General features: G+C 39.3%; 1 protein-coding gene across 6 annotated transcripts; it reads right to left on the reverse strand.

Annotated features, from left to right (window-relative positions):
• Nucleotides 1–908: 908 nt before the first annotated feature.
• Nucleotides 909–27,086, reverse strand: pik3cd (phosphatidylinositol-4,5-bisphosphate 3-kinase, catalytic subunit delta). Of its 6 annotated transcripts, none has more exons than XM_028017757.1 (23): nt 26,831–27,085; nt 25,913–26,090; nt 25,081–25,309; nt 23,671–23,903; nt 23,190–23,366; nt 19,488–19,643; nt 17,297–17,383; nt 16,156–16,377; nt 13,426–13,522; nt 12,934–13,064; nt 12,286–12,336; nt 12,014–12,181; nt 10,872–10,993; nt 10,639–10,782; nt 10,436–10,535; nt 10,186–10,352; nt 9,780–9,889; nt 8,062–8,140; nt 7,800–7,967; nt 5,267–5,390; nt 4,611–4,756; nt 4,395–4,527; nt 909–3,020 (listed from the first exon to the last, which is right to left on the reverse strand). In XM_028017757.1, exons 2-23 carry the CDS (start codon nt 26,051–26,053, stop codon nt 2,883–2,885), a joined length of 3,123 nt encoding a protein of 1,040 aa, XP_027873558.1. In that variant the 5' UTR covers nt 26,054–26,090; nt 26,831–27,085; the 3' UTR covers nt 909–2,882. The 6 variants fall into 6 exon arrangements, with proteins under 6 accessions (XP_027873558.1, XP_027873527.1, XP_027873552.1 ...); XM_028017751.1 differs by having other exon boundaries at nt 2,883–3,020; nt 17,297–17,386; nt 26,892–27,086; XM_028017736.1 differs by having other exon boundaries at nt 2,883–3,020; nt 17,297–17,386; nt 26,852–27,086.

A 27,086-nucleotide genomic window follows, 5' to 3' on the forward strand; every position in this document is an offset into this window, starting at 1 on the left:
GCGTTCAAAATGATTAGCTTAATGAACAGGTTGTGTTGTGGCATGTTTAAGAAGCCCACAACGGATACAGCACAGAGAAAACCAAGTGAGAATGCATAATAAAAAGTTCTGTTAATCTACTTATTGCAGTCTAATAAGTACGGACTAAAAATGAAAGCAGAAAAGCTTCATTAAAATAATATGTTGGGCAACGGTTGTGTTAGACTTTTTCCATTGTCATTTGTTATCAAAAAATTCTAATATAATCTATATCTACCTGTCCATTTTTTTAAATGATATTGACAAATTCAATTGCATTTAATTTTCATCCAATTTAAAAAATATTCAACAAGCTAAACAGAGAATTCACATCTCATCAGACATCAAGCAGATGAATATAATGAATATATTTAACTTTTTATCTGCAGTGACAAGTTTTGAAATCAGGGAACATTTTTCAAAGTGAAGTGACCAGAAGTTGTCAAGACTCTCTGCACTAGGGGTTAAAAAAGCTGTCAAAGACAGAGGGAGAAGTAGTGGTGTCCCGATACGGATAACTGTATTCGTATCGGGACACCACTTTCCTGATACTGAAAGTGACATTTTCTAATAAAATCTCATTTTGTTGCCTTTTTGAGCAATTCTTCTGATATCTTAAATTATGTAATGTAAACGAGAGAGTTGTCCGATTTACAGAATTCATGTTGTAAAATCTAGAAAGCTGGGTCCTTTTACATTTGATTGCAAGTTCAAAATCATCTCTTTGAAATGTGAGCTCTCAACAAATTTGACCAGGAGGACATTGCTTGAAAATACAAATTATTTCTAAAAAAAAACAACAAAATAACATAGACCAAGGACTTTAAAATAAATATTGACTCAGCAAAGAAACATCCAGGCTGCAAAAAAAATTCCTCCTGAAAGCCTCGGTGGTTGCTGACTTTTTTATTCGGAATTAAATTTCACTCATAAACAGCAAGTGTGGCAAATGTATAAAAAAGGGGTGCAAAAAAAATGTCACATCAAACTTCTGTTTTGATGATAATTTATTTGCTTTAGCTACACAACTGAAAATCTGGCATGGACCTTAAAGGGGCTTCTAACAATTTAAAAATGACAACCAGCATAAAAGGCAACAGCATCATATTTAATTAGCAAAAGGAGCGACTGATTTCCCCCAGTGTTGCTTAAAGAAGCAGTATTTAGTGAGGCCCCTTTTAAAGGACAGAAATGATAAGTATAGTCAACTCAGTGCTGTTAGATCTACAGCTACACTTGCTCTTCTTCTTGTCATGAGTGCACAGAGACTCATAATAAGAAGAGACTGTTTAACAATATATATATTTTAAAAAGCAAGCAGTCCTTTCAGGACATACAGTGGGGTATGCAGCATGTAAAGTAATAAAAAAAATAAAAAAAAACTTGTCTGGAAATAAAATCAAACCGTACACAGCCCCACTTAAGCTGACAAAAAGCACTTTGTGCTGCAGTTAAATTATGACAGTGATTGACCTTAAAAGCATGAAATATTTTCATGTTACCTGGCACATTTGACAAGAATGTCAATGGAAGTGCAAAACTTAAATATCACAACACACACAAACTCACAAACACAGTGAACACTCTCAGAGAGTCTGCATCGACCACGCTGACCTCTGACATGAACAGTGTGACCAAAATCACAGTATGAGAAGCACATCCATAAGTAAATGGCTCTTTTTCTTTTGTTACAACCGATTGTCTCAAGAAGCAACCCTCAGCATTTTTCTCTTTCTTCACAAGACATCTTTGCTTTAGAGCATCTTGAGTTTCCTCCCTACCAGCTGCCAGTGGCATGCGTCTTTAAAAGCTGAGTTAAGGCATTTCAAATAAAATCCATCAGTTTAACACGAAGCACACGTTCAGGATGATTCATTACCATCAACACTAGAGCAAGTTGCTATGTTTTGTAGAAGAAAAAAAATATGAGGTAAACAAATGAGTCTGACTGCGTTTCTCTCTACAAGCAACTCTTATGATTGTGATTGTGAAATCTAGAGTTGTACGTAGGCAGATGCCAGTTTAGCCTGAACAGGTTGCTTCCTCCTGCATCACACTCAAACTTAAGCTAATCTTTTGTTTTTTTATTTAAAGAAAAAAAAACGTTAACAATGGCATTAAAGGCTTTGATGCAAAAATGACTCTATTGCTAGATTCTGGACAAAGCCTGGTCTTCTGGTGTGTTCATGAAAAACAGAAATGAGAAACGTTGTGCCTCGCATTAGGTTTAACGTATACTGGCACTCAGTAAAGCTTAAAGGCCAATGACACAACTATTTTAAATTAATTTAAAATAAACATCATAAATTTACAAGTTCTCTACACCAGTCTAATTAAATAAAGCACATTATAAAAATACACAACACTGTCGGAGAGAGGCAGATCAAGACAATATGTGACGGCTCCGTTGCCATCCGATGCGTTGCCATCTCCCCCGGTGAGCGACATCTAAAGTCATAAAGTCATCCCACAGGCTGTCTACAGCTTGCTCTCTGCTGAGTAATGCAGTTGCCGAGATGAACTTCCTGTTTCGGTGATGCGCTTTGCAGGAGCAGATGGTTTTCAAGTACCAATTTCCACTAAATCCAATATACATTTATGGTTTTGCTTGGGTAAGACAGTTCATTTTGTTGATGGAAGAAAGATAACGGGAGCAAATGTCCTTGACTTTGAAAAGGCCTGTGTTGAAAGGACCACTGGATGCCTCTGTTTAGTTGTTTCTCAGCCGCTGGCATGTAAACATTTGCTACTGTCTGTGTTTGAATGCCATGTGTCAAATAAATTTAGATCCCTCATTTGTTTTTTTTTCTGTCTATAAGTTAAAAGTTATCATTTTTGGCAGGTTGCACCGGTGCGGTGCTCTTTCACGGCCTGTTGTCCTTGGCCAAGGAGTGCATCATCCAGTTGACTTTCGTCTTCCAGCTCTCCCGCAAAGCTTCGTTGAACTTCACTTTGAAATTCTTCAGTGCTTCGTCCTCCGATTTGCCCAGAGCTAAAGAATCCTGTTGAAAACGAGACGCAAATGGAAACATGATTCTCATCGTCACTAAACCACTGTAACTAAAAGGCGTACAAGTCTGATTTTTTTTTTTTTCAGGATACCACTATTTAAAAAAAGAAAAATCACCCTTTTTTAAAAGACGTAAAAATTTTACATCTCAGTTTGTTTTAGTGGTGGAAGTGACAGTATTCAAAGTGCTGAGACAGGAGAGGCAGAAGACTTGCAGGAAAGGTCCTGACACTAGGAGTCGAATCCTAGAGGGCTGCCTTCAGGACAAATAGTCTGTGTATCTGGGGCGCAGGCCCTCATGAAGCTCTTTTGATAACATGCCAGATAGCACAGCTCCCACCTCTCCAGATGTGAGAGACTGTAAGCTGTCAGTCAGCTATGTGTGCAAAGAAGGAAAACTCCACGAAGTTATGGTGTTGAGATCGCAACTATTGAAGTAAATTCTCTCATCAGTCGCAATTCTGTGCAAACTTGCAATTTTTACCAGCCATCACAATTTTTCAGGCAAATCTGAACCAATCACCTTAATGTTTTCCGTACTTCCTTCTTTTCTGACCAATCACTGCACTAGGTTGAATTTTGACCAATCTCCTTTGACCTCTTCTAATTTATTTTCCTGTTTCACGTCTCGATCGTCGAACCTGCCAGATGAAACCACGTGATGCTGGATGGTAACATCTGCCTTTTTAAAAATTTATTTACAATGTGTGAACATTTTTATGTTAACTTGAACAACCAATAAAGAATTACTCTTTTGCACCTCAGGACAGGACTTTATTTGTTTTAAGGGTGTTATTTCAAGAAGGTCCATTAAATAATAACTATCTTGTTATTATTTAACAAGATAGTTAAATAATACCTATTTAACTATTATTATAGTTGATAATAACAACTATCTTGTTATTATTTAACAAGATAGTTATTATCTTGTTAAAGAATGCTACATGTAGCAATTTAAACTTTTTGGTAAAACAATGTTATGGGAAAAATGAAGCTTAAAAAAATTTGCAACTTTGACCACAACCTTTTGAAAAAGGTGCCATAAAATCAGTAAGTGTCAGCTGCAATAATCACAAAACAACATTACAACGTCCTGAAGGGAAGGTTTAGTCCTATAGCAGTACAATAATCTCACATCGAAAATGATAGAAAATCCAACAAATAAATAATGTATGTAACATAATTATGGAATGTACAGTTATTGATATCCATTACAGTCCTTCTAGAATAAATGTCACAGGAAGCTTTTTTTCACAAAATCACGCTTTTTTGGAGCAAACACTCCAGATAAAATGTAGTGCTTTGATGTAGGTTATCACAATCCTAATCATATACAGACTCATGCAAAATGAGCGGAGTTTTGTACCTTTAAATACTGGATATCTTTGGAGGAGGAGAGCTCCGGCAGCCCCGCTGCCTTCATCATGGCGAAGAGGTTGACAAACAGCGTCCCGTTTCGACACAGGATCTTGTAGGCCCGCTCACAGTATTCCCTGAACCTGACAAAGCAGACAATCGCTGTAAGTATTTAAAGACATCCCCAAAGCTCCTTGGTAAATGAATTATGCTTTATACTTTGTACCTTTCAAACTTCTCACTGTTGTTCGTCCTGCCTTGCTGGATCACATGGACAAAGTCGTACGTCAGGATAAAAGGCACACGCTCCCTGTTGATCCCGAGTTTCCGCTTGAAGTTTCCCAGGAAGTGTCCGAAATCAATGTGAAACAGCTAAATATGAAAGGTTATTGTCTCTGTTAGAAAGATTCGCAATGGATAGAACTTGTTGAATATTTTACTTTGCAGGTTCGCCTTGTTTAACTAGAATTTTCACCGTCGTATAAAGTTTGAGGCCTACACATACTCCAAGAGAACAGATATTATTATCTCTCCCATGAATGCAAGAATAGGACCTGACCAAACCTGACCTGCCCTCTGTTCTTGCAGGTCCGGTTTGGACGTTTTCGTTGGCTTCTGAACAACTGCTGTGTTATTACTCCATAATTTGAAGCGGGTGTGACTACTAGTCTGAAATATGCTGCAATGCTTCAGATGTTCTATGAAGACTTCCAGGAATTATGTTTCTTGTGAAGTCTGAAACCAACTTTGCTCCTCTTTCTGAAATCCGCTGCTCGTGGAGAATATGTGTAGGCCTTTTATCAGGCTCAGAATATTCAGACTAAATAACTCAATAGAAAAATAATATTGATTAATGATTCATGTGAATGCGTTAAATCTGACCTGTCCAGTTTCCCTGATCATGATGTTGTCATTGTGGCGATCTCCAATCCCCAGCACGTAAGTAGCTACACAGTAGCCAGCACAGGAGAGAGTGAACTCCTCTATCGCTTGATCGAGTTTGTCCCTGGAGAAACATGAAGTCAGAGAAGAAAAGAAAGACAGCATAAATGGGTTTTATTTGTGCAGCACATTCCTACTTTTCCAGTTTTTCCCTGCTGTTGCACACAATGCGTAAAGTATTTATAAAGGAGATCCTGTGGCAGCTTAATGATCGACCGTCACATCCTTTCAGTTTAGATGTGCATGGACTCCGCTGTATTACGTTCTTGCTAATTTCCCCTGCTCTTCTTCGGTCTCTGCAGCGTTTAAGATAATTACCTTTCTGTTCTGTCGTGCGGTCAGCTGTGCCTGTGCTGCCGAGTGACGTACAACACCTTTTTTCATTTCCTCCAACAGACCCGTTTCTTCAACAAGCTTTTAGAGAATACGAGACCTTCAGACGGTTTGGCACCAAATAAAAATGTACTCTCGTTTATTGCTCAAGGAGCTGCCGGTGCACTTCGTTCCGTCCTGCTGCAGCGTTGAAACACAGCTCGGAAAAGCAGCAGGATGAATGGGAATCCACCAACCGTACGCGTTGCAGCTTTTGGCTCAAACTTCATCGACACAAAGGTTATAAATTAGATATTCCGGTCACACAAAGAACTTTGAGAGGCAGGAAACAGAATGGCCTCTTTAAATACTGGCTATTTAAAGAGGCATCTTTAAATATGGCCTCTCAAAGGCCATATTTAAAGAATGGCCTCTTTAAATGGCAGTTGGTTAGTAGAAGTAAAGATGAATATTTCACAGAGGGCTATAAGAATTAAAACATTTTTTGGTGGAGAGACACATCTAAATGTCTAAAAGGTTGGAATAGGACACCACCATGCTACAGAGAGTAAACGAGGAGCCCATTTGGACTATATGACTAACATATTTATGTTGAGGAGGAAATATATTATGGATTATATTAGGTTTGAGTTTGGTTCATAGCTTTGTTCACAATCTGCTTAGGTCCAGAAAAAGATGGAGGCTGTGGGAAAAACTCTTTTAACTAAATTTTAAAATGATCAGGGTAAAACTCCCATTGAGGACACGTGGAAACCAAATAGGTCCCTGCAAAAAAACCAAAAAAAGGTAAAAAAAAAAAAAAATCTTTTTTTTTTTTCACTTTTAACGCTTAAGTCTTTCTTCAGCTTCAGGTCTAAACAGAACTATAAAAAAATGTAGATTTTTTTTCTTACATTTTTTCTGTCATAATAGCAACTCCTACTTTATCAAGAAAAAATGCTAACTATAATTTATGGAGTGCAGAGTTGAATGCCTAGGTCGTATAGGGCTTGTTTTTGCAGCAATGCACAACAATATGGTAGAAGGGTGCAAGTTCTGCTGCCAACTAGTGGTTGAATATGTAATATCTTTACTGATTAATGTGTTCTTTGATGTTTTTGTAAATCTGATGAAGTTGCCTGAACTTCACTTTGTTCCATGAAAAGATGTTAGCAAATTGTTCTGGCCTCAGCAGGAAGCCATTTGAAAAAGACAGGTAATGTCTGACAAATCCATTTCAGCTTATGATTTAACCCATCGTTATATATTATTGTAATCTAATTTAAATCACTGAGCAGAAACCAGCCTTTATGAACCATCTTTAGCAGGGACTATACACAAATTCAGACCAGCAGTTTTAAATTATATTACATAGCCAAAAATATGAACATATTCATTTCCATTGACCGTAATAAGACAACTCCCTGATGTAGCAATAGATGTCGTCTTCTAAAAAAACCCTAATTATTTGAAATCCTCCTCAACATTTTTGAGATTTTAACAAATTTTTTCCCCCCTCTATTCCAGCACTGGATCTATTGCTCCACTGCTGTAGCAAATTGTAGATTATTAACATGAATATGTTATAGCATTAGAGTTGATCTGACTGATGTTAATATTAATCCACAAAAAGTGTCAAAGTGCTTTTTACACATCCAGCAGTAAGGCTGCCACACTACGTCAGATTAGTGGTATTTTGTGCTAAAATAAAGTTATAACATAACACCACCTTAACATGTTTTAAACATAACGTTTCTATTAGTCGTTTCATCTTAACTTATTAACAGACAAAATTGGAAATAATATCTTGTCTGCCTCCTTGAGATTTGAATTATTTTCCGGAGGCGAACACATTACAGCTCATGCAGAAAGATGGCAGGAGCTACTTTCACATTCACAACTGGGACGGGCCTTGTGACGAAGCTGTCCTGGGAGCACTGGGGAGGCCCTTGTGTAGAACTGGAGCCCTTTGCTAGTAAAAAATCTACATAAACAAACCCCACTGATCCTATGTGGCTTCTTAGAAGCTTAAAATAGTCCTTCGGTGCAAACATAATGCACATAATGCCGTTTTTGAAATAAAAGGCAATTGCATCTTCCAGATCGAATGATAATGTATCGAGATGATTTAATTCACATCGTTACTGTCGACTTTACTCACCCTGGATTCTTGGACTTAAGCCAGTTGAGCAAGGCGTCCTTGTTGAAGGCAGCGGTGGCCGCGCTGTTGCTGCTGTTCCTCTGGATGTTGGCGATCGTGTCGGAGCTCTTCACGACCTCGATGAGCCCCGTTTTGTTCCCGGTGGACAGGCAGCCGTATGGGATCATCCTGACAGCGCGGGGCGGAATCAGCAGGATTTAGTTTGAAAACGAGTTCTTCTCATTTTCAAAGCATCAAGCAGGATGAGAAAAGCGGATCCCACCTGAGATCCAGGCCTTCTTTCTTCCACAGGTTCTCCATGAGCCGGATCATCTGCAGGGTTAACATGTCCTGCCGGAGATCTGAGGAAACAAAGCAAGAAAATAAGTGAAAAAATGTAAAAATAAACCAAACGTATTGTAAAATTTACATCAGAGTCAAAAAGTATTCATGCCCCTTCAACTGCTATGCATTTTGCCATATTTCAAACAAAAATGTCAATGCATTTCTTTTTTTTGATAGTGTTATTATAATTAAATTCATGAACACACACTTTAAACATTTTTACACATAGAAAAAAAAGCCTGATGTGGCCTGCATTTGTATTTAGCTCCCTTTATTCTGCTACCCCTAAATAAATTGAAAGGAAAAAATATTTTAAGTAACATAATTGGTAAATAGAGTCTGTAATTTAATTTCATCATGAACAGAACCGTTTGCTTTGCATTTATATTTAGCAACTATGAGTCAATACTTTGTCTAACTACTATTCATCGCAAAGAAGTTATTTAGGGTTCTGGTTTCATTCATATTAAGGATAAAAGAAATTTCACTTCCTCTTTGCAAAAAGCCAAGTAAAACTGGATGGAGAAACGCGTCGCAATACTAATGTTTTGCCTCAACGTTTGGCGTCTCAGACAGATTTACTTCCTCCCACAAACTCTGACCGGCTTCCTTGATCCCGCTGAAGAAAACTTCACTGCAGCATGATGCTGCTACCACCACATGTTACCATGACAACTGTGCGTTCAGGATCATTTGCAGTGTTAATTGAGTTCCACATAAAATCCACTTGACCCTGTGTTAGTCTCAGTTTTGTTATTCAAATTAACGTTTTCTATCTAAGGAAACCCAGCAGATTGCATTGAGATGTGGACGTGCAGGATTCACTCTTCCTAAAAAAAATGTAAAAACAACACATTATTTTTCTTTACCATTTACAATTATGTGCTGCTTTGTGTAAGTCAAACACATAAAATCCCAATGAAACACAAAGAGACGTTTGGTGGTAATGTTACAAAATGCGGGAAAGACTAAGAGGTGTGAATTAGACCCGTCACAATAACAAATTTTGCTGGACAATAAATTGTCCACAGATGTTATTGGGATAAATGATAATATTGTTGTTTGAGACCATTTTTAAGTAATATTTAATGGTAATGGCAAAATAATAATAATGCAAGAACACCTTCTCAAAGATAAGTAAACGTTAAACTCTAATGAACACTTAACACTGGAGCTGGAAGAAATCTTAAATATCCAAAATAAAGAAAAAAAAAACAACAGAAATAACAAATTAAATGAATAAAAAAGTCTCTATAAACAAAACTGTCCTTCAAAAAAGGGGTTAGTTCAAACCAAAGCACCAGAATGAAGATTTTTGTCATCCAGGTTTGGTGGAAAAAGACAAAAAAAAAGGTAAAATATTCAAATGGGAATTATTGAGTTTAAATTGATTATGTAATAATAAATATTATGTGATTTATTGCTTATTGCAACAGACGTAGTGTGAATACTTTTCTCAGGCAGAGTAGTTAGATTTTGTCTGTTATTTTTTATTATATAAGCTTTCAAATACAGAGGTATGTTTATCTTTCATTTACAACATAAGAGTTTTTCTTTTTCACCTTTTGTTAAATTAAAGTCACATTTACTTTCTTAGTTAACAAAGGTCAAGTGTTCATGTGTGAGGAGACGTTTTAGCATCGCCTCATTTCTCACCGTCTCCGTTTTTGAAGATGATGCCGACCATGTCTGCTTGTTCCAAAGGGTTCTTGTACATAAGCCAGAGCGGCTTCATCTTTGAATCCATAAATCTGCACTTATCAGTGCTGTGAAAATAAAAAGCTCATGTCAATCATGCCACCTTTTAAATATGTCTCAGAGTTTACAAAAATACTTTTTGTCTTCTTATATTTCCCCTAAATTAATATCTAAAATAGCTTTTAAAATATGCATTTATACTGATAATTATTTATTATAAGCAACTATTCATAAAACAAAACTTGTAGGACTTTAGAGAGCGTAAATAAAGGTGGAAGCATTTCTTATTGTGAATTAACATTAAGACTTTGGTAATTAATCTTCAGAGGGCATAAACCGCTGTGTGTATGTGTGTAATGCTAACCAGATCTCAAATAGGATGACGCTGGGGTTGAGCGGCGACAGCAGGTCCGACAGCGCCTCCAGGTACGACTCCTGCCTGATGCACAGCTTCAGGTCGTCCACCGTCATTTTCTGGGAGCCCGTCTTGACGATGTCGCTCAGGGCCTTCATTTTACCCAGAGCCTCGTTCTGGGTGGCGCAGGTTGAGTTTTAGAACAGCAGACACGTTTAATGTGGGAGTCAAACGTCTGACTAAACGAGCGGCGTGTTACCTGTTTGGACAAAAGCTTGATGTGGTGGATGTTTCCCCTGCAGTAAGCCTCCAGAATCAAGCCAAAACGTAAACTGACCGATGCTACGTGAATCTCAGATCTACAATAAACAACAAAAAATGTCAAGAAAAAAAAAAATTATCCTGTGTCTTTTAAAAAATATATATAAATAAATACTATTATGAGATAAGACTATGGCTTACTTAAGATGCCAAAACAGAAAGTGTCCTATCCTCCTGTTGGACAGCGCCCTCTCCAGCAGGAAGGTGGTGAGGTCGCAGTCCAGGTAGGACTCGTACTTCAGGACCTGGACCAGCTGGATCAAGTACTGCAGCAGCTCATCGTCACTGTGGAAGAAATGTATTTTATTTTTTTAAATCAATGCTGATATTCAAAAATAGAAATCTTCAAGCCTGTTGTCTGCTAGTCGATGTACCTGAGCTTCTTGAGGCATCTGATAGTGAAGGACCGGACTGCTGGATCAGGAAAGCTGTAGTCCAACAGCTCCAAGGCGTGGATGGCAGGGAGTTCAGGCCAGCTTTTCAGTAAACCCACCATCTAACAAGTTCAAGAAGACAATTTTCACTTTAATTACCAATAAGGCTACCATTTTGGTAAACTAGCTACGTTGAACCCCTCCACTGACAGAGGTATAAATAACAAATCTTTTTAATGCCATATCCAAAGTGTGATCAAAGCCATGGTGTTGGGGTGCATTTCAACTCATTAATAATGCTAGCAAGTAATATCAGGGTTTCCACCAGTGTATTATAAGTCTGGTGGGCCACCAGGCTTTACTCGTGCCCCCACCAGGCTTAGCATTACTTATTTTTTTTAAAGCTTTTTTAAAATGTTTGCATTTTTAAAGACTTTTATAGTTGGTGTTCAGGTATTAATTTTCAATCTTTCAATAACATACGATTATCAATTGACATTTTCAAATTTCCTGTCAACTTTAAACATTTTTTAACTCAAAAACCCGACGGGCCACTGGAGGAATGACTGGGGAAACCATACATTCAAAATATTATTTGAAGATTTTATTTATTACTACTCATGTTAAAACTACTGGAACTGTGGAAAAACAAGCCTGGATGAGGATCCAAACTTATTTTGTCGCCAAGTCCTGTGGGCAGGATTACAAGGCTATACAAAAGTGTTCAAAGTGGTAAAGCCACAAAAAGTATGGAAGAGTGTGAAATGTGTGCTTTTGAGGATCAAACACAAAATGAAACATAAAAAATATCTAATTTCTCTTAGTACTCTTCAAAATGGGAAAGACAAGAGAACATGACACTTCAATTAGAGCAGAAAGTGAAACATATATGAAAGCTACATATGAAATAAGTCAACAGGCAAAAAGAAAAGAAGATAGAAATGCCAATGCCTTCAAAACGAGAAAGACAAGAGAACATGTAACTTCAGGTAAGACAGAGCATGGAGTCAGGATAAGACCCTCACAAGTTGAAAGTAAAATAAAATAAACAACCCATTTAAACTAATGCAGAGTGTGGAATATGTGTAAGCTACACGAGTTGAGTCAAAAAACAAACAAAAAAAATCAAACTATCTCCACACCTGAGCTACATCCTCACGCTTATTCCACTTAGTGATGAGAAGCAGCTTGGACAGGCACTCGGGGAAATAGTCGCGGACCTCGGCTCGGAGCTTCCACAGGAGCTCTTTCTCATCCTCAAAAAACTCGGTGTAGTTTTTGTTGTCCATGATTTCTTTTAGTTTCAAGTACTACGAAAAGACAAAGAAGCAGCACACAACTCACTCAGCAAGACACGCTTTGTTTCATTTTACTTTAACAGTGTTCAGGTTTTAGAAGGATTTTATTGTTTTACCTCGTCTTTGGAGGGAAAAACAGTGTTGCCGTTCATTTCTGGCTCGATGGTCTGACAGGGGTTGGAGACAGAAAAAAATCTATTTCAATAACCAGTTAACATGAAGTTGGTTTTGCGGCAAAATATCAAATTCATGTTTACGTGGTGTCCACGTAAACGTGCTAAAAAGCAAAATAAAAAATTTCTTTCATTACCACAATGGTGCAAAATTACAGCGAATATTTATGAAAAATCCATCCTTTCCAAACAATCAAATCCAACCAAACAATATAACATATTGTTCTTTTCTTAATATTGTACTTAATATACAGTTAAATATTAATACTTTATGTCTGCACACCTTGAAAAGCTGAAGTCAAATTACCGTAATTGCTTGTGCGAACAGCGATAATGTGGGCCAATATAGCTGATTGTGATTTGTTATATTGAGTACATTTATCTAGTACAAAAATTGCTTCTTGAGATATAATTAATTCAAACTTCAGAGATGTCCAGTGGATCTGGTAACTTTGAAATTGCTATATACTACTTTCTGTTTTTAGGGGGTGTAAACCTGATGTGACATCTTGGAATAATAATAATAATAATAATAATAATAATAATAATAATAATAATAAGGCTGCCCATATACATTTAGGATAAAACGACCTTGTCAAGGGGAGGATAGTAGAGCGGATGGGGCCGGATGTTAGGGAAGCGAATGAGGAGTCCGGCGGCGCTGTCTACGTTGGGATTCCTCTGGACCGTTCCCATCGGGTTCAGCAGGTCACTTTTGTCATCTGTGGTGAACAAAATTGTGCATTAAAACATTTTGCATTGAAGGTAAACATGTTATGAGAAAAATGTTATCTGCGAATAACCCTTTAAGCTTTTACTGCGCGTTCAGACTGAGCATAAAAACAGTATATAAACAAGTGAAAAACAAGAAGCGAGTGCATTTTAAATACCTCTGAATCTAACAGCTTGTCTGTCTGCAACCCACAACACAGAACGTGTGTAAATACGTTGGGTTTATTTTGCATCGCTTCCCACTATGGGTATTTCTGATGGGATCACTTGCTACTAGGTGTCGGTGAAAGATGCTGTGATCATGTCAAGTGTTTTTAGAGATAGGGAAATGTGAGACTGAACAGGAAGTACCAGGTACAGATGGCCACATGGACAAGAGGAACTCCCCGGTCTTCAGCTGGTCCTTGTAGTCGAACAGCATGGTGTTTACCCAGGCAATCGGACAGTCCTGGAAACATGCAGCGTTGGTTAGGTTTCAGCGATAAACAAGTAGTCACAGCATATAAGAAATACAGCGAACAGGATTGGGTAGTGGCTTTTTAAATTGACCTAAATAAACCTTTTTACTCATTCAAACTTTTTTCAACTAATTCTGTTTTTTGACAGAACATCCTGATCTGATGGTGAAGATATGCCTATCCTGTGTGTTTAAACTCATGCGCAATTGGGTCATTAAGTAAATCCACCTTAGAATGAAAATATATAAACCAAACTAAAGCTTTGGAGTGGCCTAATCAAAGGCTGGTCTTGTCCGACTGACATGGTATTGCGTTAACTTGAACAGACCCTTCATGCAGGAAAACATTTCTGCAAAGAAGAGTGCAAAAATATTCTTCCACATTGATTTAAGATATCGCAACTTATGGAAAACTCTTACTGGAAGATGTCGCTGCCAAGACTTAGGGAGTAATTACTTTTTCAACATAAAGAATATCTTAACAAAAAATACTAATAGTTTGAGCATACTTTTGTATTAAGTCATGTAATATGTTTGGTGTACTGAAAACAAAGCAAGAGCATTATGTTTATCCGTGCTAAATTAATAGCGTTCTCTTATAGCATTGCCTTTATGTTGTTCAGGTTGTGCCAATTATACGTTATGGACACAAAACCTTTGCGGCTTTACCAAAAAACATTCCCTGGTTGTCATTTCTGTCATGATGGATAAAAGGAACTAAGCTCCGGGCAGGTCTTAGAAATAACAACTTTCGTTACTTCATAATTTCTCCAAAAAGCGCAAATATATCCGAGTCGAGATGCGCGTAGATAAAAACAGAGGCACAAACAAGTCGAGCTAAAATAGCCCCACTTCCGTCTGCCTGCAGGACTTCTCCTCCGGACATCAGAAAAGAGAAGTGGCTAAAAAAGCAGAAGTGGCTTCGATACCCTGGAAACACACCTGGGCAACTTGTTCAGGGAGGCGAACCCAAACATGCTGCCAGCAGCCGCTGCAGCGCTGTCATAACAAAAGATGCTCAGACCACAGCTGCAGAAAAAAGGGGAATTTGTTGTTCACCAAGTGGGTGTGGGGAAGCTTCTTTACCTTTCACATTGGTTTCACAGTTTAGTGCGGAAAACATCAGCTTGACAAATGGACAGAGGAGAAAATTGTTCACTTTGTTAGTCGCAGGCTGACTGGTTCGTGAAATAAGAAGATAGCGGTTACCGTTCTTCAGCTTTGATTCATTGCACTGAAGTTGTTGACGACTAGTTTCAGAAAGTGTGCTGCATCTTGAACTAAACACCTCCGTTTGTCCTGAGATGGCACCATGGTGCTCTGTATGTGAGGGGATTTGAAATCCCCTCACATCCAAGTTTACATTCTGAGTCAAACTTTCTTTACATTGAATGTTTTGAGATTTGTAGAGACAGTGAGAGAATCATGTTCCTTCCAAATGATATTATATAATATTAGGTCAATTTTTAGACCTTATCTAAATCTGTCATTAATCAAAACTGATCCATTTTTTAATTTTTTTTTTTTACATAACAATCTTGGTGAAAAGCGCCACATAACTCTGTCTCAATCATTCCTGGTCTTTAAATTCCATTTGCAACCATAAACTTTGCAATTATTATTATTTTGACTATTCTGATCATTATGTTTGTAATTTGTACTAAGGGAATGAAATATTAGCAGTTTCTTTCTATGCATTTCACAGAATCATCATAGTGCAACACGGTAGTGGAATCCGTGGAAAAACGTAAAAATCAATGTCCCACTCACACTCTCCAGCCAACCTGACTGGGTTGGACAATTTTGCAAAGTAAAATGGGCCAAAATACAAATACAATCTAGACTTTTCCCATTTTTATTGGTAAAGACTTTTTACCAGATCATTTTCCTTCTACTTCACTACATTATGTTGGTCTTTCACATAAAATGCCAATAAAAGACAATGCGGTTTGTGGTTGTAATGTGACAAATTTCAATGGATTTAAAGAATTAAGCAAGGCTCTTGTATGTTATTTGATCTTCATGCTGTTTGTGGATATAAAGGAGTGTGCTGGGTCTGAAATATGAAATAATTAGATTAGGTAAAAATGATTGCATCCAAAGTACAAACAATTAAACTGTGACATAAGCTGTGCATTAAGTCAAAACCTTTCTGACTCAAATGACTCAGAAATCAGTAACTCGCATCTTGATTTGTGAGTGTAATGTTTGCAACAAAAACAGACGTGCAGGTTTACATAGAAGCCAAAAAAAAAAAAAGGTTCCTCAGTGGGAACGTTTTGCTTTGTGCTTCTATAGGCCGTCGCAGCGTAAGCTCCAATATCTAGCAATGAAAAGTTCAACTTTAAGTGTGTGGGTGTCAACTGTGAGTATGTATTTAGAATTCCTTCCTTCCTTGGACTAATGTGCAGATAAAAGAGCAAAAGCGGATGAGACGCTAACCGCAGCCTTGCCACTGAACACACTTGCACAACCAGACGCAGCAGCAGAACACACCCACAGAGCACACACAAGACAATACGCACCAAAACACAAGCAGCAGAGCGTTTGTACCTGCCAACTCATTTACACCCGTCGGCCTGAGCATCAGCCTGCCAAATCCCAAACCCCGACGGGCCACTTACTGCTTTCTTGTTCTTCTTCTTCGTGCCGCGGGGTTTCTTGGTCTTCTCGATGATGGCGTAGAGCGCGAAGCAAAGGCGGCTCATGCGCGGCAGGTCGGACACGTTTATGTCAAACTCCAGCCTCTGGTCCCACGACGGCTCGGAGCACACCGTGACCTCCGAGCTCGTCATCATCTTGCACAGGAGCTCGCTGCCGTGGAAGAGGCCGGCCTGCACCACGAGCTGCGTTGGAGCAAAGACACGCAAACGCACATTTACACATTTGTGGGGGCGATTAGAACAAGGCCGCCAGCTGCAGTCTGGATGCTGCATCGCTTAGCTGTTGCGTGAGGATGATTGTTTTTGGAAGATTCATAGAATTGGCGATAGATGATTCAGAGCTTCCTGTGTCACTCGAGTTATGAGTCAAAGGGTCGACGCTCTCAATGTAAACAGGTTGCTGTGACTCGGGGTTAGTCCAGGCAGCATGACAAAAAGCATTGAATTACAATTGAACACCGCGCAAACAATATGGTCATCCTAAATTAGGAAAATCTTAAATCTATATTTTGTAATTGTTAATGTCTCTGTATGCCAGTGGCTGAATGGGCCCAAAGGAAGGCAACACGGTAACTTTGGCATGAGTCACGAAGTTCACACTCTTGACAATAAAACGGCTGGGTAGTTACGCACTTTGTCATGGAGTGGAAACACAAAACACACATGAAGGAGGAGGATAGTTTTTGCAGATCAGGCCGACACGCGAAGGTTAACAGAACGTGTGCGACGTACAGCCATATAAAGAAGCGCATCTGAGAGCAAGAGAAGGGGAAAGAGCACGAAGCCCGCCTTTTTTCTTAGAATTAAGGCCTCAGAGTGAGACATAAAAAGCCAGATAGGCCCTCCCCACTTCCTGTTTTGAAGTTTTAACCAACCGACTTGATGAATTATGGGAAACGTGCGGTTTGGACATGTGACCCCCCCCCACCACCCCCCCACCCCTATCGGCGTGCCCCTCTCTCCTCCCCTCTCCCCCCCATTCTGTCATTTGCATGTCAACCTGACAGTTCCTATAACTGAAGTTGAGATATTAGTAAACAAACGAATGCCACATTTCAATGAGCAGCAAAGTGAGAGAAAACCTCCACGAAAACACACCGACCTTCATCCCCTCGTCTGCATTGACTCTGCTCCCCTGAAGGAGGTGAATGTAGAAGGGCTCATTTATGGACCAGAGGGAGGAGGTGTTCTGCTGCAGGAGAGGGAAAGAAAAAGAGGAGGAAAGATTATTCTCTCTATTTTTTTTTTCTATTTACCTAAAAATACATTTGCATTCTCTGCCTTCGGTGTAATCTAAGGGGTGAAGCTCTTGGCGCAGTTTCCTGTTTGGCAAGAACGTTCAAAGTACACAACAAACTTACTCTTTCAAAAGTAAGCAAACAAAACACCACTGCAGTACTGAGCTGTCAAAAAAAAAGAGAACAAGAAGCTCTCTACAAACGGTAGCCTAAGTAAATTTCCTCTGGTTTGAGTAACGGTTGGATTCCTTTATATTTAATTACAGCAAGTGAAAGTAAACTATCTACTTCATTTACTAAGGAGAAAGGCTTAGAGACGGTGATTTGAGTGCAAGACTAAAACTCAAATTGGACTTGAATTACAAAAATAAAAACCTTCACACTTGACTTAGACTTGTGCCCTGAAGACGTGAGACTTCACTTTGGCTCCTAGTTTAAGACTCAAATATTGTTTACACGTATAAAGAAAAAAAGGAAGGAACTAAATGAGCTACAGATCCTTCTGATAGGTGATGCACCGCGGCGTATGTTTTACTCAGAAAGAATGCGCTTGATTATTAGTCAGTGGCTAGGCCTGTCACGATAAGAAATTTTGCTGGACGATAAATTGTTCCAGAAGTTATCGCGATAAACGATAATATTGTTGTTTTGAGACCATTTTTGAGTAATATAACAGTAATGGCAAAATAATAATGCAAGTACAAATTCTCGAAGGTCAATAAACTTTAAACTATAACAAGCATTTAACACTGGAACTGAAAGACATTTTAAATATCCAAAAATAAATAAACAACACAGCAAATAAAAAGAATTTTGTAAGCAAAATTATTCTTCATACAAAGGGGCATGTTTAGACCAAAGCACCAAACTGAAGACTTTTATCATCCAGTTTTTGGTAGAAAGAGGGAGAAAAAAGAGATAAACAATAAATCATGCCAATGGAAATTATTGAGTTTGTTTTAACTTATCATGCGATTAATTCATCTGTTGACTATTGTGACAGGCCTATCAGTGGCGTTTGTGAATTATGGGACGTTAATGGCTCATAACGATCATAATAACGACCACATGAATGGTTCTCCAAAGGAATAATTTGGATAATTTCATAACAAAATACACTTAAACATAACTTCCTACATTATCTCGTTTCTGTCTGAAATCATAAAACTAAAATCACTTTCGGTTCCATTCATTCAGATGTTCAAAACTTATTTAATTTCTACACAGGAACTCAAAATTTGACTCTAAAAGGGAATATAAACATTCCATATTACATTTGATAAAATTTTCAATATAATATGAAGAAGACTTCAGCAGATTAAAGTCAATGAGAAATTGATAAAGGACGACCGTTAATAAATATTCAAAATTGAAAGATAATTAACAATGCTATAATAGTTAGCATAGACCTTAACCTATGATGATGCAGGGTTAAAGAATTGATGACTCTGACTTTAGGCAAAAAAGACTGAATCAGAAAAAAATGACTTGTGAACATCTCTGATACAAACATACAAGCTGACAACACATTTCTCTGCTTTTTCCACTTTCACACTCGTTTCCTAAATGAATCAGTTCAGTGTGTGCAACAGACTTACTGAGACATGTTGACAGAAATCAAACAGCCTAAACTATTTACTGCAACTATCACTAAGAATTATGTGCAAGACAGCCATGTTGGATTTTTGGACAAGGTTGGTGTAAAACCTTGAAAGGATTATGATGTTCTGCTAATTTCTACCAACTTCAAACCTGAAATTTTCAACCTCCCAGTAGCCTTTTAATAAGTGAACAAAATTGTTAAAATTTTGGCATTTTTACCTGCTCCTTAAATTTTAGTGAAAGTAAACATTCACTTTAATTCAATAACTTTAGCAGAAAACTGGTAAAGTCTAAGCCCCGTTCAACCTTTGGATAATTTTGCATTTATTGAGACGCTCCGTCTGATCTGCGTAATTTTGCACTGTAGCCGTAAGCATGCTAAAGTTCACAGGCTGGTGGAGGATTAACTGAAAACAGAGAGCGCTGCTGGGTTAAAGGGCGACGACTCCTTACCTTCTTCAGGGGCAGAGGTGGCGGTCTGGACAGGGAGCGGGTCTTGTACATCTGGCTGCACACTCTGCCCTGATCCTCCTGGTATTTGCTGATGGTGCAGTGGTGCACCATGGTAAGCTGGGGGTTCTGACCATTCCTCAAACAGGAGAAAATGTACTGGGGAGAAAACAAAAGCGACAAGAGGACTTTTTTTTTTTGTTTTTGTTTACCGGTAGAGCAATCAGTCAGCTCAGCAGCCACAGATATTTCCCAGCGTCCTGATGGCACTGGTTAAACTCCTGAAGGCTGTTCATTTGTTGTAAGTTAATGCAGTGAAAATCTCATTATGTGTGGATGGAAGCAGTTCCTCTCTGCAGCACTGCCGGACAGATATGAGTCACTCCATCAGGTAGCTGGGGTTTCAAAATCAACAGGGGAGCCTCCTGCCACCTAAAGTCTCAACTCAAGCCGCCTCTGATGCGACAGCCGCCCCGGCTTTGTGTCGGACCACCGGCACAGGTCCAAACTCACATGCAGACGTGTGAATAAACACGCTTTCAGCTGCTGCAGTTTTTCCCTTAAGACCAAACTGCAGATCTGAAATGAAACCAACTGATTATGAACATTTTCACTTTTTGTCACAACTGTCTGCATAAGTGTGTTTCTTTTGTTGCTGTTTTTAAGTGACACAGCTTAAAATTAGCTACAAGCTTGTATATTTGCTCTGAATCCCTGTATAAGAAGAACATAAATGATGGGAGGTTACTGGCAGCTCTGCAAGACATTTCTTCATGGAAAGAGAGAGAAGGAGAGCGAGAGAGAGAGCCTGTTGGAGGAATTACTGTGACATCTGTGCTAACCGCCTCTCTGCAGCAGGTCCAGAAGGCTTGAGAGCGTAGGAACAAGTACAGCAAACTATAAAAATATCTGATTCGGTCTGAATGAAACTACATTTTGGGAAACGTTGCTTCAGAAACACAGAACTCAACAAGGACGGCAACAATATTTGAGTCCAGAACAAACTGATTTCTTCATTTACACACCTAGCATCCATGTGAAGAATATTGGCAGTAACTTTCACTGCTACATGAATGTGAGAAAAATGTGTCTTTAAAATATCTATACTATTTTGGATATTTATTTACAAACAGCATTCGTAGTTTAACAAACACTTAATTTTTCAACACGGCACATTTCTGCAGAGCAAAAATGTTTTGTTCCCGTCACTTTAAGGATCCCCCGCAACAAAAAACAGTCCGATCTAATTGATCTGTGGATTTATTGATAAAAGGTTTATTGAAAAAAGAATAAATAGCAAACAAAAAAAATAAAAAACAACTACTGTTTATTTGTTGTCAAAAAAGCCATCATATATCAAAGACTAAAGGAAACTAAAGACTAGCCAGAAGTTGAAATTAGTCAATTCTCTGTTCATTGCTTGGTCAGACAATTTAAAACGATATATTTTCCCCCTAATTATTGAATATTTTCTAGCTAAAAAAGCAGTTCCAGGTTATAAACCATAAATTGACTACATAGACCTTGTTGCACTTTTTTGAGTAAAATAAAATAAGTTAAAGGTCAAGAACGTATGTCAAATTTTCCAGGATGATAAATTGTCCCAGAAGTTATCGCGATAAACGATAATATTGTTGCTTTCAGACCATTTTCAAGTAATATATAATGGTAATGGCATAATAATGCAAGAAAGCATTCTTAAAGATCACTAAACTTTAAATTATAATGAAGATTTAACACTGGAACTGGAAGACATTTTAAATATCCACAATAATAATCAAAACAACAAATAAAATGACTTATGAAGTCTCTGTAAACAAAATCGTCCTTCAGAAAAAGAGGCTAGTTGAACCCAAAGCACCAGACTGGAGACTTTTGACATCCAGTTTTTGGTAGAAAGAGAGAAAGAAACGAGAAAAATGGAAAATTCTTGTTCTTACTTATGCAATTAAATTTATTGCTTATTGTGACAGGCCTGGTGCCTTCCCCAAGGACACACTGACATGTGGCCGTAGATTGAAGCTGATATTAGGCTCACAACTTTCTGATTACCCTTCAAGGACACCTTGAGAATTATTCTGTAATTTCTTTCTTCTTTTTTTTCCCCCCCCAAAGTATTCAAAACTCCTAGCTCTAACCTGCAGCACGTTTTTGCTCATTTTTGTGTCACAGTCCCCAAGAAAAATAGATCAAATCAGTTACAATGCGCAAAAGCAAATCTACAAGCTGAAGCAGGGAGTTGGGTTTTCTGAAATGCTTGGGATTACAAGAAAATAGAAATAGCAAAAGCAGAAAAAAACAAATGTATTGTATTGTATGCCATTAGTTTTGGACACTGAATAGTATCTCATAAAATTTGGAGAATATTTTCAAATTAAGGAGAGGGTGTAAGGAGCTGCAGCAGCAGTGGAGTGGGTGGCGTTTCTTCCTCATTCAGCTATCCCACTGCAACACCATTTAGAAATCAGCATAGTATTGCAGCGTTGATAAAATCGCTTCTCTCTTACTGGTAAATTCTCAAGTGAAAGCTGATTAACAGAAAATGATGGCTGAAAAATCTAAAAATAGCTCCTTAAGATAACATAGTTCCTTGCAGAACGATAACGGAAAGCTATGAGAAGCTGACACGAAGCTTCAGCCAAGCTGAGCAAACGGCAGAGGTTGGTCTTTAAGTATTAAAAACACTGTTAAAATGTATAATTTGAGGTTTTGTGGCATGAAAGGACGAGATCAGGGAGCCAGACGACATAATGTTTGGTCCAGGTGATAAAAAGCAGGAATAGTTATGACTGCGAAGGCTTAAAACTGGAGACAAACCAATCAGGTGTCTTTTCTCGGTCAATACCGCTTATAGGTTTTATTTGGAGGACTGACCTGTTAAATCAGACCTTTTTCCAAGGATTATAAAACATAAAAGAGAAAAAATGTGCAGCAGCTTTTAATAGAAGCAATAGTTTTGAATTTAGCAGAAAATCAACATGTGGAATATAAAGTATTTATCAGTAACAGTATTTATTTATTTAATTTTGAATGAAACAGCTCTCCATATAGCCGTACATGCTGTTAATTTGTGTGTTTAAAGGTCAGAAACAGTGAGTGTTTTTGGTTTTCTATACATTTAATGGACAGAAAACAAAAAGTGGCAATGAAAGAAAAAGTCCAATTCCCGCCAGTGGCCGATCGATCGGTGCATCTCTATTCAAGCCCCCACATTATATAAACACAAACTGAAACATGAAGTAAAAATGACTTTCATCAGCGTACAGTCGTACGTCTGACTGCGCGCTCAAGGTCGAGGCCGACATCTCTTTACAGAGTTATAATCGTGCCGAGAGCTGGAACATTTTGAAAACAGAACGATGTTTTCATTCAGTTTAGATTTCTTTCTGCGAAAGCCTTGGCGCAAAAAACAAACAAACAAATAAAAACAACTTTGTTAAGTTCACTCTGAAAAACTAAAAATGATTCACATGTGAGATAAAATCCACATTCCCACACTAAACTAAAGCCATCATGTTTTCTTCTTGTCTCTGGGAAGCTTAAAGGGACTGATCATGACAGCAGCAGTTGTTTTCAAAGATTGCAACTTTCAATTTGTCATAAATTACATGTTTATGTAGATTCATATGTTAATGTGTTGGGTTGGATGCAGTTTTACCTTACCATTGAATGTAAACGACATTGGCCAGGCGTGTTTTTCCTCACCTTGAACTGGCCCAGCGGGTGTTGCCCGTAGATGAACTCCCATCTCCCGTTGACCTGCAGGGTGTAGTCCTCGGGTTCCTGTCGAACCGAGCGGAAGACGGTGGCCTTCTTTTTCAGAGCGCTCTTCATCAGAGCCACAGGGAGATCCTGGGAGTCCTGCTGCAGCATGAAGCTTTCCTGCAAGAGCCAAACGTTAAAAAAAACAAACAAAAAGAACAAATTTTAGGTGACAACTTTAAATTAAGTAGCCATCAAGCTTGTTTCTTGAGAGATGTTTAGAAGGCGGGGTTGTTGCAGTGGGTGGGGGATTTCCAAATTTTCTTAATGCTGACTAAAATTAAAAAAAAGAAATCAACCCCCACATTAAATCTACTCAAGTCGGAACCGTTGTTTTTCCAATCAAAGCGACAGCGCTCTTTGTGAGATCAACAAGTGTCTGCCAAGTTGACTCATAACCCAGTAAAACAGCAGGACGACTCACATCGCTCGACTCAAACTTGACGTTGACGAAGAGCTTTTTGCCGTGCTTTGATTTGGAGCTCCCGCCGGCCGCCGGGGAGCTGCACGGCTCAAGCTCGCACGGGAAGCTGTACTCCATCCACCGTTGCCACGGCAAATTCTGCCGATCCAGGGACTTCTCCTCGCAAAACGTCCGCATCTTGGTTCGGAACTCGTCCACCTCGTGGTTCTTCTGGGCTTCGAACTCGTGAAGACCTGGTGGTTTGTAAAGGAATATGCTTTAGACGTGCGAGACGCTGCAAACACAAACAACAGATCTCTCTGGCAGAAATCAAGCTTCACTTTGCTGCAAAGTGATGAAAAAAAATAAATAAACAACCGAAAGACCCTGCCTGAGGGCGATGCATGAATGGTCACTTGTTTTCATTTTCATTAATTCATTATTTGTAATATATATACAAGTATCTATCTTATTAAGAGCAACTCTTGCTAAATTCCTGCTTTATGCAAGAAATTTGTTAATTTTCTTTGGGGAAAAAAAAGCTCAACAAATTCTGCTAACCACTGCTTTAGCTTACTCATACATATCTGCTACAGCACTTTTTGAGATTCTTATTTCCCCTATCTGACAAAGAAACAAGCAGAAGAGAATGATAATTCAGTTTTCCTTCCCAAATGCATCAATGTGTGTAACATCGAAGGCTATAAAGGGACAGATAGGAGATTTTAAAATGAGGTTCAAACAATAAAAGGAACATGATCACATTCAGAGGTTGTAGAGAACCATCTGTGCCACTATGTTAATGTGATTCAAACAGTAAGAAGTGATAATAAATAGACAAGATCTGCAACTTTTGAAGCAGCCATATTGGATATTGCCCTGCAACTTCCCAGAGATGCAAATCTTTCAGTGTCTAGCAATTCGATTACAATTTTCATGGTCAATTCAAAAATTATTGTTGATTCAGAAACCATGTTTTTGCAACATTTATTGTAATTCTCTACTGTGCCGTACAGTATCAAATCCCATCAATTGATATTTGAACAAAAATAGATTTGCGCATAAAATTCTGTGAGCGTTGGCTAAGCTTAGCTGGCTTTTTCTTAAATAAAAGAAAATATTAAAGAATTATTCAAAATATATTTCTACAAAAACAATTAAGCGGCCTAAAATCGATTTTTGAATTCATTCAGAATTTCCAGGACTAGGAATTGTGACTCTCTACAGGTTCTCCACAACCTTCAGCGTTCCCACTCAGACTTCAGAGGATTTTCTTGCTCCACTTCAAACCGGAAACTCAGAAAATCCGACTTCCAGGCACCATTGTATTAAATGACTGGAGTTTTCTAGTTCAGGTAATACACTGACCTCTCATAACCTCAGAGCAGGTCATGCCAGTGACAAAGCACTCCAGCAGAACTGTGGGCTCACCTTTGCCGATGAGCAGACTGATCTGGGTGTTGGTGAGCTTCTCGCCGCGGTCCCCCTCCCTCGCCACCAGCCTCAAAACACACATGAAAGGCCGCACGTCGCTGATCCTCCTCGACTCTTCCTCCAGCTCCTCCCGCTCTGCCGTCTGGTTGATGCAGGTGAAGACGTACAGGTCCGGATCACGCAGTCCACAGAACATAGCCTCGCGACTGGCGTTTTTCCAAACCATCTGATACACATGCAAAAAAGAAAAACAACAAAACTCAGAGCTCTCTGTTGCAGAAACCAGTAACACTTGGGGAAATCTGCTGATCACATCCAGAGTTATTCCAATAAAACCACTGAGTTCCCTTTGACCTGGAAGGGACTTCGTCTTTCAATAATCTTCTCCGGGCCTCAGAGAGAGAATCATTACCTAACGCGGCTGAATGAAGCAGCATGAAGTGGCAGAACTGTTGGCACACTCACACTTCGCAGCAGATCTGGCCGCGTTCGCTCTGGGAAGCATTTCTGCAGCTCCCTCTCGAATCACTGGATGAGAACCAGCGAGCACTGCTTGAACCGCGGCTTATTTTTTTACATTTTTTGTTATTAGTTTAATGTTTGAACCACATCTTAAGCCAGCAATTACTTTAAAAGGATGCATTGTGAGTGACAACAAACAGCTATAGTTGCATCTGTGCGGTCATCTGAGCCACAGAGCATATCTGCAGTCAATCGATTAAAGCCCATTAATGATACAGGGGCATCTTATGATTCTTTAACAATGTGGGATATAACAGAAAACACCAATATTGAACCAAGAGAGGTGAACTGAGGTGAGGAGACGTACTTTCTTGATGTTTCTGATGGTGTCGTTTCGAGACACGGGGAATTTCAGGAAGATCCCGGTGGGCAGCAGGAAGTCCATGAAGATCTCCTGGTCTCCGTCCTGCTCCCACTCCTCCTGCGTCCCATACTTCCCCGGGGGCATGATGGTGATGGCCTCTCATTTACCGTCAGCTCCCCTGCTGCTGGCCGGAAAACACAAGCCAGTCAGAGGAAGTGGCGGCCAAGCTCAACAAGATAGGCCCACGATTAATTTAAGAGCACTAAGCAGAACCGTCCCAGCTCATCTGATGGAGGAGGGGGATGTGCAGTTCAAGTGTAGAGCCAATGAATGACATGAAATATGACAGCAAAGTGGGTCTCTCTACTTATTCTCGTCAGGTTTGTTCTACAAAAACAGACTTCTAGTGAATATCATACATGTTTCTGTGCATACTGCTCTCACTTGGATGCCACTGGCCTTGATTTTTTGTTGGTTTTTTTAAATAACTGCTCTAAGGTTCGTTCCACAGACAGAAATACTCAAAGGACAAATAAAGTCAGGACAAACAACAGGTAAACTTCAGTTCAACTCAGCTGAACCGTAAAGTGCCTATCTTGAAAGCTGCTTCTGCTTCCCACAAACCCCACCGAGCAGTTTGACGGTTTGCCTTGAACTCAAACTACCATGTTTGGTTTTACTAAGAGGAAACGTGCGCTGAGAGCCGCTCTCTCTCCGCAGATCAGAGCTGTGGCGTAAAACAAAAACGCGTCTCACTTCAATCTATGATTCCGTATTCGTACATTTACTGAGCTGGTGCTGGGGAATATTCAATAAAAAAAAACAACGCGAAGGGTTGGGGTGGGGAGAGGGAGGGAAGCCGATATCGAAACGTTCAGCAACTCGGGTCCAGTTGACGTGATGGCGAAAAGCTTTGCCAACCTGTTGGCGCACATTCCTTGCCTGTCAGCGCCACAGCCCGGTCACCTCCTCATGGTCTCACCGCGGCGAACATGGAAGCTGGAGCATCCCGACGAATCTGGCCGCTGCTCGGAAATCCACCTGCTCCGGCCGGGCTGCGGGGCGTCCTGCGCGGCTCCAGCAGCTCCTGCGAGGCGGCGACGGCGGCGGTAAAGTGTCTCCCTGCCTCGACGCGACTCGCTGTCATTCATGCGGTGACGCTGTTGCGCTGCTGCGC

The sequence above is a fragment of the Xiphophorus couchianus genome, chromosome 1 (assembly GCF_001444195.1).
Source record: "Xiphophorus couchianus chromosome 1, X_couchianus-1.0, whole genome shotgun sequence".
Taxonomy (NCBI): domain Eukaryota; kingdom Metazoa; phylum Chordata; class Actinopteri; order Cyprinodontiformes; family Poeciliidae; genus Xiphophorus; species Xiphophorus couchianus.

Excerpts from the sequence above, each read along its gene's own strand:
- pik3cd (XM_028017726.1), bottom strand. The coding sequence starts at position 26,053 with ATGCCCCCGGGGAAGTATGGGACGCAGGAGGAGTGGGAGCAGGACGGA. Across the intron at positions 9,890-10,185 it reads GTCATCCTATTTGAGATCTG|CACTGATAAGTGCAGATTTA; the intron begins GTTAGCATTACA and ends TTATTTTCACAG. Across the intron at positions 7,968-8,061 it reads AAAGAAGGCCTGGATCTCAG|GATGATCCCATACGGCTGCC; the intron begins GTGGGATCCGCT and ends CCGCGCTGTCAG.